This window comes from Eublepharis macularius, chromosome 5 (assembly GCF_028583425.1).
Source record: "Eublepharis macularius isolate TG4126 chromosome 5, MPM_Emac_v1.0, whole genome shotgun sequence".
NCBI lineage: Eukaryota > Metazoa > Chordata > Lepidosauria > Squamata > Eublepharidae > Eublepharis > Eublepharis macularius.
In genome coordinates this window covers 77,383,157-77,402,223 of record NC_072794.1, presented here as the reverse complement: position 1 = coordinate 77,402,223, position 19,067 = coordinate 77,383,157, and the positions used below count along the sequence as shown (strand labels likewise).

Here is a 19,067-nt window from a genome sequence, read left to right as displayed (position 1 = left end):
AACTAATTGTAAGTATAGCAGATCAGAACTTTTGTTATTATATTGTTACTTTCCTAACTTTTCCAGAACTTTCTAATGTCTCTATGAATAACCGTAAAGATTGGTGTTCATTTGCCCTTATGACTAAAACCAGTGGGATAAGACAGTGATCATTTTCATAGGCATATTAATTGACAGTGGCTGATTCCACACACATTGGATAATGCACTTTCAATGCATGGTTGTTGTGGGTTTTCCAGGCTGTATTGCCGTGGTCTTGGCATTGTAGTTCCTGACATTTCACCAGCAGCTGTGGCTGGCATCTTCAGAGGTGTAGCACCAAAAGACAGAGATCTCTCAGTGTCACAGTGACACTGAGAGATCTCTGTCTTTTGGTGCTACACCTCTGAAGATGCCAGCCACAGCTGCTGGCAAAACGTCAGGAACTACAATGCCAAGACCACGGCAATACAGCCCGGAAAACCCACAACAACCATCGTTCTCCGGCCGTGAAAGCCTTCAACAATACACTTTCAATGCACTTTATCAATCATTTGAGGTGGATTTTTTGTTCCGCACACGAAAAAATCCGTTTCAAATGATCTATAAAGAAGATTGGAAGTGCGGAATCAGCCAGTTTGTGGTGGTTAATGAAGAAAAACATGGTCTGCAGTATCACTGAGAAACTTAGCCGACAGCCTAATACCTCATTATTAGTTTATGCTCAATCTTCCTCTTCTTTACAGGATTGACTGGAGTCCTGTAAAAATCCCTTATAACACACCAGTGTCTTCTTAATTTTGATTATCCTGTGTAGAATCAGACACTCCTCCACACCACCTCTTGTGTTGGCCACAAACCTTTCTATCTGGTCCCTAGTAATTGATTATATTTTAAAAATCACTAGAACCAAATTACCCTTGAAATGGTCTTTAATAATGCTCAAATCAACACGCTTGACAAACCATTGATGTACAAACTAAGAAAATTGATAGACATTCTTTTAACAATAGCCATTAAGTAAGTGCATCAAGGTTACAAAATTCAATACAGTTAACTGTTGACCATTAGTTTTACACATTTTTAGAAATTTCTCTCTCTCTCTCTCTCTCTGGAGCACATGCACAGAGAAAAAAATCTGTCAGACGTTACAATATAGGAGTTTTAGTATTGGTCTTCTAGATTAAGACACATAGACAATACAAGGCAAGGCAGTTTATGGGATCAACCCCCAAGACCAAAAGGTGCTGCCTTTTATCTATCCTGAATCAACTGCCTGGCATTTTTTACTCAGTGACTCCAAGTTCTAGTGCTATAAGAGCGGAAGAAGTTCTTTGTAGCAACTTTCTCCAAATCCTGCATAATTTTATAAACTTCTATCATGTATCCTACATATCAGTCTCTTTACTAAACTCATGGAAGCTGTTCAAATAATTTATATGAGAAGAGAGCTAGTGAGATGTAGTGGTCAGTGTTAAACCACTAACACTGGTTCTAATTAAGTCTCTCTCTCAGCCTAAACTCTCTCACAAGGTGTGTATCCAATGAGGTCTCCTTGCAAGTTGGAGGATTAGTGTGCAAGGAGAGGCAGCAAGTAGGAGGTAACTTCAGAATCTCCATGTGTGTATACGAGGATTGTCCTGGCTAGAGAACTTTTTCATTGACCAGACAGAAGTTTCAATCCAAAAAGGGATTTTTAAATTTAAAATAACAAAAACCATGAGCATGCAGCAAACACATAACACACACTCAGAACTAACTGGAAAGCAGTGGTGAAAGTTGAATAGAGTTTGAAGGATTGGGTGATATTTACCATCCAGAAGAGGGCATCCAGGAGAGAGAGTTCTGAGCGACCAGTGCATCAAGGCACAAAAGCTCGAACAGAAGTTCGAGGGTGGATGCTGGATCCGAGAGCACGCACACAGCTATGGGGGAGGGGCAGTCCAATTATACTGTAGGACATACCTAGGGGCAATATTGCATCTTCTGCCCCGAAAACAAAGACTTAATGGTTGTTCCCAGTGTTAGCCCAATAGGGATCCTCGCAAGTACAAACCAACAATACACACGAGGGGACTGAGTCTGGAATGAAAAGCAAAGCTTTAATGCATTACAGCTGGGGAGAACCATCCCAAGTTCTCCCCAGACGCTAGGTTACAAACAAGGCTTATATATGTTTTGAGGTTCTGCTGGGGTGCATCAGAGAAGGTAATCATTACACAATTCTCCTATTCAGTTGTTGATACTTCAACAACAGAGTATGGTTCTGTTGCTTTGGAGCATTAATACATTACATTAATACATGAATATATAACTCCATGATTCTCTTATTCAGTGGTTAATAGTTCAACTACAGAGTTTTGTTCTATTGCTTGGTCAACTACAAAGTGTTACTTCACTGTTTTGGTCAACTACAAAGGTTCACTTTACAAAGCCCTGTCAATATATCAACTGCAAAGTTTCACTTCATTGTTCTGGTGGAAAAAACAAGTTCCATATGGAGATCAGTCTGGACCTCTTATGGACTGATCAACACATTTCTTCTATCAGAATACCTTTATGGTTTTCATAGAACCAAACTCAGATCTAACACATTTCTTCTACCCAGATGCCTTTATGGTTTTCATAGAACCAAACTCAGGTTCATCACCAGGGTGGGACAAAGGTTTGAGAAGTTGTCTCCAAGATGAAACAAAGAGCTGGTGAACTGTCTCCGAAGTGGGACAATGAACTGGCAAACCGTCTCTGGGGTGAGACAAAGAACTAGGAAGGTTTGATTAGGTTTTCTTGGGTGGAACTAAAGTAACCAATAATGATTCACCAAGTTACTAATAAGTTACCTTACCAATATTGATTCACGAAGTTACCAATGATTTGTGAAGTTGAGGTGGGTGAGGCTATCAGCTTCCTGAGTTACCTAAGAATAGGAGAGGGGTTAAGGGAACATTGGTAGGATGTGTTTAAGTGATTAATTCAGGAACTCCAGGAAGGTCCTATTGTATCAGGATCTTTAGCACATCTCAGGGGTGTCGGGGGCAGAGCTGGCCTTGCTTGTCATCTCACATGCTAACAACAGTCTGTCTCCTGACCGGGATTTGGCTTCCATATTTCTGCCTGCTTGGGCAGTATTTTGTGTCTGAAACACAGTCAGAGAAGGAGCTTACGGCTTAGCCATATTCATAATCCTTTTTAATATTGTGAGGGCAAGTCTGACCGCTAACAGGTGGTGGCAGTGGGGGAGAATGGAGGAGGGAAGAAATACTATTCTTATACTATATTAGGTCCCCAGTAGAGAGAGAAGCAGACATATAAATAAATGCCAACAAAAACACTACATGTAGTATAGCTCCTTAAAGCATTAAAGCTCCTTAAAGCATTTCTTCATATAGGGTTGTCATGTCTTCTTTTGGAGATAGTGCCTATACTCTTAAATATTAAAGTAATGATGGAGGATACAGCTGCTGTATAGCCTTAAATATTAAAGCAATGACAGAGGGATACAGCTGCTACACTGGACCCTTCCCACATTGCCTCCCCTGCAGGAATTCAGTTTTATCACACAGCAAGTAGGGAAGAAGGTAGGAGAAGGGACTAGAGGAGAAACAGAGTGGGAGGTGCAGCTGTATCCTCTTTCAGCTCCTTGGTGTATTTAAAGGTATAGACATACTTCCATTTGATTATCTGATAATTCTAACAAAAAATAATTATTATTTAGTAATGCTGGTATTTTGCAGCAGAAGGAAAATGTCAACTATAGAAAAAAATATTGAACCAGTCCTGCTGTCTTGAGGGCAATTATAGTCTGGTATTTGTACCTGGGTTGAATAGTGTATAGTTAATGCCTGTGTTACTAAAGGGTTAATCCTGACTGACTTTTGATTCACAAAGTTCACCTAAGTCTCAGATACCAAGAATAATTGCAGGTCAACCATCATGAGACATTATAGGAGGGAGAAAAACACAATATTGCCTGTATATCAAAAAACAATATCAATGTGATTTTTACACAATTTTTCTCTTGCAGTTCTTGTTGCTGATTTGCTAATCTACATACCTGCAGTAATCTTGTACTGTTGCTATTTAAGGGAAACCTCAACCAAGAAGAAGGTTGGCCTGACTGTTTAAAATCTTGCTTTATGTGTAAACAAAACATTTTGTTTAGAGGCCAGATACAGGAATGAAATTGGTTCATGTAACATAATCAGAATATATTTTCCAGTGACATAAATTATTAGTTCATTTATTGTTAATAAATTGTCTTGACAGCAATTACTAGAATGCCTTACAAGAATAAAATCTATTGTCAGTTGACCCAATTTGTACAGAACAAAGAAATGTGGAGTAGGAAAGCATGATATATTTGTAATTTACAAACTGGCTCAACTTGAGATATCTGGGCTGCATCTTGTGTAAATTGCATGCATGAAAGTACAACCTCGCTGTCCCTCTCCTACTGGAGCAACCCCAAAATACTGCTTCTAGAAGTATGAGTTGGAAGGCTGCTACAGGAAGAAGGAATTACCCCCACACACACACTTGAGACTGTGTGGATCTTTTTGACAGGATCCCACCCTCTACTTCTAAAGTCACAGCAGAAGTAGGTAAAGATCTCATTGTGAGAAAATGCACATGTATTAGAGGTAATTTTAATTAATACTTCTGCTGCACATCTAAAATTATATCTAGACTTACTAGTAGCCATGAAACTAGAGAAGGGTTTAAACCCCCCCCCCATTTTTCCAGTGGAAATAGCCCCTCTCCCATAGTTGTTGCTTGCCATCCAGGGGAAATCTTAGAAGAATCTTTCTGGGGTGAGGGGAGAAGTGTAGTATTGGCATAGTAGTCCATGAGGAAAGACAAAACCCATTTTGCCCATACTGTGGTCCTGTTGAGGAGTCAGGCTCCTGGCCATAGGGAAAGGAAAATTCTTATCTGGAATCTTGCATGTCATTTGTAGTTTGGCCCATTTGTGAAATAGTAAGACAAAAAAGTTCTGCGTTCGACTCCACCACGATCTTGCTTGCCTCTTTTTAGATGGCAGAAATGAAGCGTATTGCCTGATACCTGTCATATGTTCTGTTTAGGGCATGATGATCTATTTCAAGATTAAGTGACTTTTAAAAAATAATGAATGGCTTTTTATTTGACAGATTGCTACTGCTCTCTGCATACTGCTGTATCCAGGCCTCATTCTTATTGATTATGGACATTTTCAGTATCCTTACATATTCTGTGACAGTAGGATATCAACAAACTAGATGTCATAACTCAGCACCAATCTCTTTACATAATCTGCAGGGTTTAACTTTGCTTGTAAAGATTTGTATTTTAAATGCACTCACTCATAGGAGAAAGATACATTGGGTACAGATTACATAAGAAAACATGTAAAAATACAGCTAGCAATCCATTAGCAGAAAGCCATGGATCTCTTCCATGTTCTTTTTTCACTAGTAGTCTTTTCTGTCTCCCAGAAAATTTATTCCTAGGGCCATGATTCCTACATGGATGAATAACCATGCATGTCTTGCACTATGGAGTTAGGCCCAATCCAATTTCCTCAAGTGGGGCAGGGTCTGGGGCTGTAGCTGGTAACAAGGCTTGTGCCTGGCGGTCCAGTCGATCCACTTTTCCTAGGCTTCAACTTAAGTAGGCTGAGGGTTAATTGGGTCCAGCTGCACTGCTGACAGGCGCTGGAGTTCCTGAGGGTGAGAAGTGCATTGGCCAGCATCCTGCAATAAGTATTTCAGTACTATAGATTTACAGGGAAGTTTGCAAACAGTCTGGCACTTTGCTACCTTAGCCGGGGCTTTCCGCTGTCACCATTTCTGTGGAATGGGTCCTGGGGGTGGGGCTACAGGCCTGGAAGCCTAGCAGCCAACTCATGGGCCAGTGGCATGGTTTCTCTCGCAGGCTCTGGCAGGGTGGCCTCTCAGTAGGCACAGGTTCCTCAGTGGTTCTGCTGGTCCTCCTCAGTCACCATTCTGGGCTCTTCCTCTGAAAATTCTTGAGTCGGAGTCACTGAGCTGGGCCATTGTTATGTCCTCTAATCTGCTTTCCTGAGATTGTTTCCCACTGGACTCCAATAATATTATAATGAGATATTTTATGGAGGAGAGACAAACAATGTGGCTTCAGCTATATCTTTCAGATCCAGAACACTCAGGGTACAATTCATCTGAAGTTAAGCACTTTGAAGTTGCACCGATTTCAGCTGGAAAATTTGGACTGTGCTGGCCCTTGCTTTTAATCAGTGGGCCTCAACATTTTGTCTGGATCACATTATTTTATGGCATAAAGATCTGTATTGGTAGCCAGCAGGGGGTCATGGTAAAGTATATTCTTGATCACCTATTATTAATGGACAGTCCTTAACATGAAAACCATATATAATTCTGTGAGCCTCGGCTTTGCTTTGTGGGGAGTGCTTTGCCTGTCCTGTGATTTGAATCTTTTGGGCTCAGTAGCATTTTGTTTAGCCATAAACTATAAACAAATGGAGCTCTATCATTCTTTGCCCTTCTTCTGCTATCTTCTGGGAAAGTGTTTCAAGAAAGGCTTGATGGGAAAGGGGTGAGTATCCAGAAAATGGATCTGGTATGCATTTAGGCAGCCGTGCCTTGGGAATTTGTGCATGTCATTCATTTCTTGATTAAGCTTTTGGAGAAGATTCATGTCATTATAATTCTTCTTTCCCCCTTCCCCCAGTAGAACGTGTTTCTTCTAAGTCATTAAATAACATACGAAGTAGTTTTAAGAGTGTCCGTAGTGTATCAAAATACACACAACTATCTTTTCTCTTCAACACCTGTCATTAGCTAAGCACAGGTCACAAATGGACACACAGATTTAGAAGATAAAAAGTTTAGTGTGTCTTTTGACATTTAACAGTTTTCTTATCTCTGATCTTGACTGCTGGTAGATCTCTCACTTTTTGTTATTTATTGCACATTCATGCACATAGTGTTAAGTCAGCCTTGAAGTTTGGAAATGTGCTAGCATTATTATTAGTTCCTTTCATACAACCTCTTAGTTTTCCTCTTCAGGCTCTGGATTATTTCTTTATATTACAGATTACTGTTGTTAATTAAACTGGGTTCTATCGTCGTTGTTTCCTTTGCTGTCTGCTGGCTTCCATTTTGTTCAGAAGTGGAGCAAATCTTACAAGTACTTAGAAGGCTCTTTCCAGTTGATCGAGGTTTGTTTGAGGTATGCCTTTTTCCCTCCCCTTCTAAACTTCTTGTAAATGTTTTATATTTTTAGCTCCCTTGAGAAACCTTCAGTTTGACCCTTAGGGATTTCATGTGGAAGATACACCAGAGGGCTAGTAATATGATCTGGCTTCTCTGGCCGTCATTTCTTGCCAGTTATTTAATCCAGTATTTAACCCCTAGCTCAGCTGGTATCTTTCAGGGGTAGACAACATTTATCCTGTCGTCAGATCTATAGCTCAGCCTTACATTTTTCCATTCCAATAGATTCCATAGTAATTAAGAGTACACTTGCATCGTAACTAGAACATCTAAAAATTGCATTAAACTCATTCTGGGTTTTCTTTTTTACTATTCCAAAATAGTCTTTGGATTGATGGTCCAGTGTTACATACTTCAAAAGGCATTGAAAGCCTTGATTTGATATGTTAAAGTGTGTCAGCTTGCTTTGATGAAGTAAAGCCTAAAGGTGCTGAGAGTAATGTAGAATGGTTTGATTTACAAACATGACTGAGCTTTACCAGAGATAAATAGAGATACAAGTTGATAGCAGACTTACTTTTTAAAGCCCTGACATCCACAGTAATAGTGGTGCTGGAATGGTGAAAGAAAAAATTAGGATCTTATCCCTCACGTGTGTGTGAAATGTGAATTATATACAAATTCATAAACCAACATTCTTTTCAGCAGTTTACTGTATGTGTTTATTTTATACATTGCTAGATTTTACTGATGAAGTCCTACTTTTTATAATAAAGAAACTTAATTCAGTTTATCTAGGATATCCCAAGAATTTGGGTCTAAAGTTAGCTGAAATATTTCAGAGCTGACCAAGGGAGTGACTGATTTAGATATTAATCTGGATAAACTGAGAAACTGTCTATGTAAGCAATGCACAGTAAGTTTATACTGGGGTGCCTGTGACAGGATCTTTGAATTGGTTCCCATTTTCAGAGATGCCTGTGAGTGCGGATAGTTGTAAAACCTTGCTGGCCATTAAGCAGGCATCTTATGTGTTTGTGGGTGCTGCCAAGCACTTGTCACCTTCAGCAGATTTGCAGTGTGTGTTCTGTACACTTGCAAGTGAATAAGAACGGACAGCTCAGTTGTTGGTAGTAGCTTTCTCGCTGTTATGTCTACACAGCTGTGATTTAAGCAGCTGTTTAGGGATGAGTTTCATGAGCATGCTAGCTGTGTGGTTACAAATTTAATTTGGAAAGTGATCCTAGCACAACTGCTAATGTCTTTAGACTTCTTGATTTATTAGGGGTTAACTCTGTCATTGCTCGCAACTAGCAAGCAGAGCTAAATATGTTCTAGTAGTAGAACGTGGCAAAATTTAGCATTGCTTCACATTTGGAAAAAAAAGTTTGTCATTTTTTAACCTGAAAACTTCTAGGAATGGATGGTTTTATAATTGAATATTTACAATGACTGTGATGAAATTTGGCGTTTTATTTAAGAACGTGCTTTTGTTAATTAACTGCTTATTTTAAACAGTATGCACCATTTTGAATCAAGGTCACACAAGTGTAAGTGTTGCACTTAATCTTGGCAATAGACATGCATCTGGAGGGTCTCTGCCATTCATTATGTAAATAATGCCCATCAAAAATAATGCAGCATTTAAAATATTTTTTTCAGGATAAAGTAGCCAATATTTGGTGTACCTTAAGTGTCCTTATCAAAATTAAGACAGTTCTGTCATCACAAACACAGTTTAAACTGAGGTAAGTGATAACAGAAGTCCTACTTGACTTTCAGTTTATTTGTATTATGTTTTGGAATGATTGCAAGACAGTATTTTAGTACATTGTAATAAAGATTGTGACACCAGTTCTCTCCTCTTTAAAACGGATTTAAACATTTTTAAGTTGCTGATTTTTGCTTGTGTTTTAACTAGTAGTAAAACATACCAGGAGATATTTTTTAAAATAAACTATTTTTATTGGCATTTATTGACATTTTATTGGTTGTCACATTCAATAAATACAAATTGTAGTGATACCTAATTATATCAATATAATAGGTGAATCCAAGTAGTACTAAATTGATGTGGTTTTAATATGTTGAAATTATTATTTTTATTTATAGCTTTGCTTTAACATTTCTGAGTCTACTTCCCTGTTGTATAAAACTAACCCTTCAGCCTTCTCTAAAAGGATTTAAATATGCTTTGGTAAGTATACAACATTTTTTTTCTATTTTTCTATTTAAAATACCTACGGGACTGCCTCTCCCATTATGTCCCGTACAGGGCCTTGGGCTCTGTAGATAAACAGCTTTGGTGGTCCCTGAGGGACATTGGGTTCAACTAGGGCCAGAGCCTTTTCTGCCCTGGCCCCGGCCTGGTGGAACACTCTTCCAATGGAGATCTGGGCCCTGTGGGACCTTTCACAGTTCCATAGGGCTTGCAAGACGGAGCTGTTCCACTGGGCCTTTGACTAGGGGCCATCTTTTTGTCCCCTCTTCTGACCGCCACTCCCTCCTTTTGCAGCCACCCTGGAGTTACATCATGGCGGTGCCCGTGGCTTGTAGTGACTTTATAGTAGCCTGATTTGTTTGGTGGCACCTGGATTTTTATGCTGTTTGTATTAAAGTATATTAATATTGGATTTTATGCTATTTGCAATAATGGTTTATTGTATTTTAACAATATATTTTGTTGGAAGCCGCCCTGAGCCTGCTCATGGGAAGGACGGGGTATAAGTCGAATAAAATAAAATAAAATTACAGTAAGTACAAATCTTGACAATGTATGTCCTCTCCCACCTCCATCATTCCTACTATGACCATTTAGAGCGAAGGATGGGCTGGGCGAAGCAGAGAAAATAAAACAGAGATGTGTGAAAAGGGGCAGTTCCATCCACTAACAATCATTACAGGTTCAGACATTTGTGTGGTGTGACGTGAAGTACTTCTTAGGCTCTTGTCAGCTAATACCACCTTGCCCTTTATGTCAAAGTCTAGGAGGTCCTCTGGCAGGTTTTTCAGAGATTATAGTTCAGATTTCCAGCTTGGTAGGATAATCAATCTGGCCTATGTAGATGCCATTGTAAATTACATGTTGTCACTTTAAGGAGTCTTCAAGATTGGAAGTATGTTATCCAATGTGAACTTGTTGAAAGTAAATGTCCCACAATCATATTAACCTTTATATTTACAAAATGGGGCTATTAAAAGGAACCAAAGAATATAACTGTATAACCTATTTCATCTCTGAGCCACAATTTAAATGCTAGGGCAAAAAAAATAAAGATCACAGTGGACCTGTGAATATTGGATCAGCCATGGTCTAAAGTCTATGTGATAATGTTGTTTTGATGCTTGAAGTGGCTTTAGCAGTAGCTCACAGTCCTCGTTTTGTTCCTCCATAAGGAGCTGCGATTTAATGGCTTTGGTTATATGGGAGCAGAATATTATAGCTAGACAGAATAGAGATAGGGCCTTTAATAGCAAGAATACATTGGAAGAATCCAAAGCAGCACATGCTGCTGACCTGAATGACAACATCTGGAATGAGAACTGCAAGGATTGCCTGCTAGGTGGAAGGAGGCAGGGCAGGGAATTTTCTCTGCCGAAATCTTGTGATGTCTTCTGCCAATGGGTGTTTCCCACAAGTTGCAACATATTATTTGGTAGTTGTGACCATATTTTTCACATTATTAGTTTGTTTTTGTTCTTTTTCAATTAACATGTCTCTGAGTGAAGTGGTCAGACTATATGCTCAGTTCTGTCTAAAGGCCTGGGTGATAGGAAAATATAACACGGAATCTCTTGAGATAGAAGTAAGCCATCTGCGACATGCATGCTCACAGAGGTACTCAAAACTATTTCACTTGGCATTCAGGGCCTGATCTCCACCCAAACAACTGAGATGCTGCCAGCACTGGGCCAATAGTACAGGAGAAGGTAACAGGCCTTTGCAGACCTGCACAGTTACCAGTCCAGTCAAGAGATACTGGCAGTACCACTGAGGATTGGCATACTCCAAGTACAGTCCCCATCTCCATGCCCAATTTTGTTTGCTGGCACACCAAATCTTTACAAGCAGATGCTGCATTTTTAATAGCATTTGCACTGAAAAAGTTTGCCTGTCCTTGCTATTAAGCTATCTCAAGGTTGATCATCCTCTGAAGTCTGTTTCTGAAAATGGACTCTTGTTTTGCTGCTCTTTATTGCTGTGTATTTAATGATTAGAAACAAATTGTGTGGTAGCTGTGAATACGAGTCATTCTTCCAGTGTGGTGTAGTGGTTAAGAGCAGTGGGACTCTAATCTGGAGAACCGTGTTTGATTCCCCACTCCTCCACTTGAGGGACCTTGGGTCAGTCACAGCTCTGCTAGAGCTCTCTCAGCCCCACGCACTTCACAGGGTGATTGTTGTGGGGATAATAACATACTTTGTAAACCACTCTGAGGGGGTGTTAAGTTGTACTGAAGCACAGTATATAAATCAAATGTTACTGTTGTTGTTCCATCAATTGCAACTGCAGCTTCTTTTTTTATTACCTTTCTCCTGAAAGAATTTATTTAATTTTGATCACTTTTTGAAAATAGGTTTTTGTCTATTAAACACATGCTTGTTTGTATATGAGGTATATTTATTTTCACAGTGTTCACTCTTCTCTGTAAATGCTTTGTCAGTGCACACCTCCTAGCCATGTTGCAGAGGCACAAGATAGTAACTAACCCATATAAAGGAAAATGCTCTCACAATTTTCTCTGGAAACGAAGAGGCCTAATTATGCTAGAGTGTATTTGGTAGCATAAATTACCATGATCCAGTTAGCAGGCCTGCTGGAACTTAGGGTAATGCAAGTATTTCTTACTTACCACTCCATAACCTGAGAAAGTGTAAAGCTCCCCCTCCCCACCCAGTTCACCCCCAAATGGATTAACTACCCATATCAGGCTTCTACAGTGAAAAATCAGAGCATGTCAGAGGCCTGTTTGAAGTATTTGTCAGCCTAGTAGATCTAGAAAAATCGAAAGTGCTTGGTGTAAACAAAAATGTCAAAACATAAGCGAACTATCCCATTTTGTTATGTAGGTACCTGGAAGTACTTTCTTAGTATTGGAACTTATAGAGACAATTAAAACTACCGTGTATGTTTGTTCAAAAACTTGTATTTCAAAAAGGATTATTATTTCCATATATGATTTAAACCATTCCCCCCCCCCCAAGGGCAATGCACCTGTGCTCCAAGTCCTCCAAATACTGAAATTTGGACTCTGAAAATTTGTGGCTCTTTTCTATATATTTAGATTTATTTATGTAGATATTTATGTCCCACTTTTCTCACCAAAGTGGCCCCAAATCACGTAAACATTGTTTTATCCTTGCAACAATTCTGTGACGTACGTTAGGCTGAGAGAAAGTGACTGGCCTAAGGTCACCTAGTGACCTGCCATGGCAGAGTAGGGATTTAAATCTGGGTTTTTCAGATCGTAATCTAACCGTTACATCATACTGGCTCTCAGATACATCCAAGGTTCAGAATTTTCACTTAATATATAGAAATTGAAATATAGATATGTACTGTGACTTTTGCCTTTCAGTGTATAAGCATAAATACATTAGCTGCTGTTTCTGACCAAATATCAAAAACATTGACATGGTTATCGAAATGAAAATACCTTTATTGCACCATAATTAACACTTAACTTTCTTTTTAAAAGGTTAGCTGTGCATTGTCCTTCTTTCTGTTCTCATTCCAAGTGCATGAAAAATCTATTCTTCTAGTTTCAATGTAAGTAGCAGGTTCAACACAGAAAATATTTTGTTCCTCACCTATTGGTAAAAGGAATATGTGTGTGATATAGTCCAATTTCTAAACAGCTGGGCTGATCCAATGGTTCATGGAATTTGGCTGAGAATAAGGCTTGAGCCCTCGAAGCAAGGGAACAACTTGCACTGTCCTTGAGGAGGGATTAGCACATCCTTGTAATTCCAGGGCCTTTTTTAAATCCAAAAATTGAGTATAAAATATTTAGAAGGTTGGAATAACAAGACATCTTTATAGCACTTCCTCAGAATGTGTGTATGAAAGAACAGCTGGTCTGTGCAGCCCAAGGTGGTGACCTTTATGTCCTTGCCTTGTAAAATCAAATCCTGCTTTCAAAAGGGTGATATTACAGAGTCCCCTCAGGCTAGGCAGTTCTTGCTTTCCCTTTAACAGCGTGGGAAAGTAGATCTGGAAGTGTTAAGGTTGTTGAAAAGTGGAAGAAGAAACAACTAAATTAGGTAGGTTCTGATATGTGCCAGTCCGCGGAATATTGAGCATGCGCTGAAGTCATACATAGTATCAACCCTGAAGTCAGGTGCTTGCATTGCAGTTCCGTCATCTCAAGAGTTTTGGGGATTTAGTTCCCAAAAGAATCCTTTTTGAACTTTCTGTAGACTCTCCATTACATAAATTCATTTCAAGTTCTAAAGTAACTCGTCTGCATTGGGCCTGACAAGATTGTCATAAGCAGTGTGACCAGTGGTAGCAGTTGCATGAATAGAAAAACGCTAACCCATATAGGAAGATGCCCATATCCACAGTAAGGCCAACTGTGAGAAGTAGTGAAACAGTGTGACAGCAGAATTTGTATTCACCAGCTAAAATGTTGCTTTGACAATGTTTATGTGCTTCTCTTTTCCCCCCAGACCAGTCTGCTTAGTTATAAATGAAATTCCTTTTATGTCAACATGGTTTCTGCTTGTTTCAACATTTAGGTGAGTCTGAGTGTTAATATTTCTAGAGAATTGTTTCCATCTTGCCTTTACTTGGGGATCTTGCCTTTTTTGGGGATATGTCTCTCTTCTTGAGTTGCTGGAAGTGCAGTCTCGAGAGAAGCCTACATTCATTTCTGTGTGTCTCAACAGTATGCTCCCTCTCCTTCTGAAGGATGGCCTGCTCCTTTCTTATATTGTGACCACACTGGCCTTTTTTACTGTGTGTATAGCTTCTTTTTCAATATTTGAAAAAACTTCCGAAGATGATTTGCAGCTGAAAACATTTTCCAGTTCTCTCAGGAGATACATTCCTTGGTTTAGGACATTTCCAAATCTTATGAAGAGTGCAGTAAGTAATTTATACAAACTTCTGTCCCATCTTTTGTGCTTTAGTGTGTCACAAGAATACATGCTGAGTTTTATTTCTATATTTGAGTGCAACACAAGCCATCATATAAAGTTGCCAGATTGTTTCTCCCCTCTTGTTAGACTTACCATAAAGTCTGCTCCATGTAAATGCTGCTGCTGGAACATTTAGGCAGAAGGAAACACTTTATAACAAAGAATAATAAAATCAAATCCATCATACAATAGCATCTCTCTACATTAGTGAAAAGGACGCCTTTTGTGCACAACAGATATTAGAAATCCTTTGCTATTAGATGTTCTGTTATTACTTAATGTTAGTTTGCACCAACCCTAGCAACTAGAACATAAGATGTCATGTTAGCGACATACTCTATTTACTGAAATATCCTCTGTAAGGATGATGAAAACAGAGCACCTAAGCAATGAAACTACTTATTGGACATTGTAAATCAGTGATAACCAGTCCCCCTTTTTTGCTTCCTCCTTCCAGTTCCTTGTCTCAATAACTCTGATGGGCATCCTGACTTTAATGAGTGCTACACTGGATCCTCCAAAAAAGCTACCAGATTTATTTCCACTAGCTGTCTCAGCTGTATCCTGCTTGCACTTTCTATTCTTCTTGTTGTATTTTAATGTCATTACCATATGGGAACTGAGAGATAGCCGAAATCAGAAAAAATCCAATTAGTTCCAAATGCCAACTCACAAACATTAAAGATTAAAAGTTGTCAAGAAACACACATCTCTATTTTAATTTTTTTATTGGCATAAATTTTGTATAATTAGAGGCTCTTCTGTTTCACCAGTTTCCTGGAGATAACCAGACAAAAATGTTTATGGCAATTTATCCTGTTTTTGGACTGTCAGTTACTGAAGTGTGTTTGCAAAATAGTAGAGTCCAGTAGCACCTTTAAGACTAACCAACGTATTCGTAGTATAAGCTTTCGAGAACTACAGCTCTCTTTGTCAAGACGCATCTGACGAAGAGAGCTGTGGTTCTCTAAAGCTTAAGCTACAAATAAGCTGGTTAGTCTTAAAGATGCTACTGGACTCTTTACTATTTTGCAACTACAGACTAACACGGCTAACTATTCTGGATCTATGAAGTGTGTTTGAAATGGACTTTTTCTATACGTATGCAATAAAGGAACCATAATTTTAGATGCATTGTACAAATTGGAAAGGTCATTTCTATCCTGAAAATCATTGAGGATGACTCAGCAACCTGTACCAGTTTGTTTAAATAAAATCTCCCAAATTAATTTAGTAGTATCAGTGTATCAATTTAATGTACTTCCAAAAATGAAATGTGTCACAGATACAGAACTATATGTTACAGCAGTAACTCATGCCTGTTGCTACTAAGTGCTGTTTCTTATAGCCTATTTGATTACATACATTAAACTGCCTTGTACAATATTTCACTAGACACCATATGATATGCTTAAAATCATCAAGGCCACTGCACTAATATTCATGACTCGGTGTCATGGTTCATGCTTACATGACAGTCTTATTTCAGCATTAACCTCTATACTAGCTGAAGTCCATAACAAGAGTTCCAAGGTGCAGTGATGGCTAACATTATTTTTCATGTATATATCCTCATGTAAACTTCACCGTGATGGAGATCTGCAAATTTTATAGCCAAAATAAAATGATCAGTCTTTGTATATATTTTGTTCTAATTCAGCACTTCAGCAGGAATGTATAAGCAGCAAATCACCGAGGCCCTTAAATCGTGCTGCAGAATCTGTCTTTTTGTTGCCCTCTTGTAATAGCCTTGAAATTCCATACTTCCTCCAATTCAAATGGTACATTTTAAAAACTGAAGTTGATACAAAATGGTCAATCTATTTTGGAATTCTTTGCTGTTTTATGGTTATCTTCATGCCCAGATGATTTGGGGGTGGGGGGGGGGTGGGGAGGTATTAGATATTAACATCTATATGCACCCCCTCACCCAGTTAGTGCGGTGTTTTGGGTTGGGCTGTCATCAGTATGCTAATGACACCCAACTTTGTTGATGGACGGCAAGCCGGGTGCTGCCCCAGATAACTTGGCCAGGGCTTTGGAGGCTGTTATTGGATGGTTAAAGCAGAGCCAACTGAAACAGAATCCTACTAAGACAGAGGTCCTGCACCTGAGCTGCAGATTGTCAGGTTCTGGGATCCAGCTCCGAACTCTTGATGGGGCACTGCTTGCACCTGTGCCATCAGTGAGACGCTTGGGTGTGGTCCTGGATGTCTCCTTATGTATAGAGGCCCAGGTCACAGCAATTGCCAGATTGGCGTTTTTCCACCTCCACCAAGTTCGGCAACTTTCCCCTTACCTCTCAACCTGTGACCTAGCTACAATGATCCATGCAACAGTCACCTCCAGGTTGGACTACTGTTAACTTGCTCTACACTGGGCTACCCCTGGGTCTGCTCCAGCTGGTTCAGAATGCGGTGGCATTCTGGTCCGTTCTGGTCACATACGACACCAGTATTGCGCCAGCTGCATTGGCTCCCAGTGGAATTCTGGATCAGATTCAAGGTCTTGGTCTAAACCTTTAAAGCACTTAGTGGACTGGGACCAGCATATTTACGGGACTACTTCTCACTAGGGGTGTGCACTAGAAAAAAATCCAGAATAACCCTAAACCTGAAGCAGCAAGCTGGTTCGGGTATTTAAGCTGCTTCAGAATGCTCTGTAAATATTCTGAGCATACTGAAGATCAAAGCAGGTTTTTTCATTGGATGGGAGGGGGGAGAGTGAGTTCCCTCTTCCCTCCTCCCAGTGGATGAAAAAGCCTGCCTGGAGTTTTGAAAGATCAAAGCAGCCCTGCAAACAGCAGAATTGAGCTTTTAAAACTTCCAGGCTGGCTTTTTCATCCAATGGGAGGGAGGAAGAGGGAACTCCCTCTTCCCCCCTCCCACTGGGCGAAAAAGCCTGCTTGGAGTTTTGAAAGCTCAACGCAGCCCTGCAAAGAGCTGATTTGAGCTTTTAAAACTTCCAGGCTGGCTTTTTCATCCAATGGGAGTGAGGAAGAGGAAACTCCCTCTTCCCCGCTCCATCAGGTAAAAAAGATGTTGGGAGCTTTGAAAGCATCAGCAGCAGCACTTTTCTTGCATTTGCAAAGGGCAAGGAAAGTGCTGCTGCTGCTCTACACAAAGCTTTCCGAAGTGTTCCGAATGCTTCGGAAAGCTTTGCTTCGGGCTTCCCGAATTGGCTCAGCAATGCTGGGGCCGATTCAGGAACCCCTGAATCTATACAAATCAGGCCCTATTTGGGGTAATAACTCAAATAGGAAATCCAAAGTGCATACCCCTACTTCTAACCTTATGTTCCCCGGAGCACACTTAGATCAATGGATAAACATCTCTTGGTGGTTCCCGGCCCCAAAGAGATCTACCTTGCCTCAACCAGGACCAGGGCCTTCTCAGCCCTGGCTCCCACCTGGTGGAACTCTCTTGTCTGTGGAGACTTGGGCTCAGCAAGAATTGTTATCTTTCTGCCGGACCTGTAAGACGTTCCACCAGGTATATGGTAGCTGAGGCAGGTGGGCTGTGAAACCGACCTCCTGCCATGCGGGGGGGGAACAGTTTACGCTCTCTTCTGTCAGCATCTAATAGTTGGCCATCCAGCTCCATGGATTGCTGTTCTATATATTGTTTTTATCTGGTTTTAAAGTAATACGTTGATGTATTTTAAATATATTGTATTCCATTCTGGGCCCATTTGTGGAGAGAGCAAATTAGAAATATAATAAATAATGATAATAATATGAAAACTATTAAAAGTAAAAAATAACACCAGGCTTGCTTAGGGAGCAATCCTAAGCAGGTCTGCTCAAAAATATGTCCCATGCTATTCAATGAGGTTTATTCCCAGGAAAATGTCCTTAGAATTGTATCCTTTCTTACCTTTGAAGTGGAAGAAATCCTGTGCCAAGGTAACTATTATTGTGTATTGGAAACTGCCCTTTTTGCCCCCAAAGAGTATAAACATCTGTATATTATGTGCAAGGACACTTATTTTAAACATACACAGTCAACATGTCAGCAGATGATTGGCATGGTCAACTTATATCATCTCTTTGTTCTATGTGGTTTGAATCCAGCTGGTATCTTTTTAATATTGACTTCTAGCCATAGGATGGGTATGTGATCATAAATTTATTTATGTCATTTATAGTCCGCCTTTCTCAATGAGACTCAAGGTGGATTACATAGTGTGAGATTAGTACAATCAGTAGCAAGGACAGGGGCAGGTATTTCCATACAGTGTCAAGAACATTTCCATAAACAATGTCATAGGGTAAATGAATACAAAGTTACAAAGACATAACAATAGCAAGGATCCAATATGGGGTTGAAGAATAGCTGAAACAGAACCTAATCAGTTCTAGGACTGACATTAAACAACATGAAGCACAGGTAGTATATAGGAGTACATGTTTAAAGCAAGAGATAATATGTAAGGCAACATAATGGTGACATCTATGGTTCCTAACTCATTAGCAAAACATCTGAGACCCCCTCCCTACAATACTACCCTTCTGACAAAAAAGCCTTTTTGAATAATTCGGTTTTGCATTGTTTGTGGAAAACCAGGAGCATGGGGGCTCTCCTGACCTCAGGAAGGACATTCCATAGGGTAGGGGGTAGGGGCCACCGCAGAGAAAGCCCATGTACGGACTGCCGTTGATTTTGCCCATGTGCAGGCTGGCACCTGTAAGAGACCCTGGAAAGAAGTCCACTGGTGTGTACGCAATTTTCTGTAACCTAAATAATTTGGGTT

At 39.8% G+C, this 19,067-nt stretch overlaps 1 protein-coding gene across 1 annotated transcript in view; it reads left to right on the top strand.

The window, feature by feature from the left end:
• Positions 1-15,020, top strand: part of ALG6 (ALG6 alpha-1,3-glucosyltransferase) — a 46,389-nt gene extending 31,369 nt beyond the window's left edge. Inside the window, exons 6-15 of the mRNA XM_054981184.1 lie at positions 4,004-4,086; positions 5,130-5,194; positions 6,367-6,552; positions 7,053-7,188; positions 8,835-8,920; positions 9,285-9,369; positions 12,872-12,942; positions 13,845-13,913; positions 14,064-14,262; positions 14,773-15,020. Of these exons, the coding sequence (XP_054837159.1) occupies positions 4,004-4,086; positions 5,130-5,194; positions 6,367-6,552; positions 7,053-7,188; positions 8,835-8,920; positions 9,285-9,369; positions 12,872-12,942; positions 13,845-13,913; positions 14,064-14,262; positions 14,773-14,970 (1,178 nt within the window). The 3' untranslated portion in view covers positions 14,971-15,020. The remainder of the gene's footprint in view (positions 1-4,003; positions 4,087-5,129; positions 5,195-6,366; positions 6,553-7,052; positions 7,189-8,834; positions 8,921-9,284; positions 9,370-12,871; positions 12,943-13,844; positions 13,914-14,063; positions 14,263-14,772) is intronic.
• Positions 15,021-19,067: the final 4,047 nt, after the last annotated feature.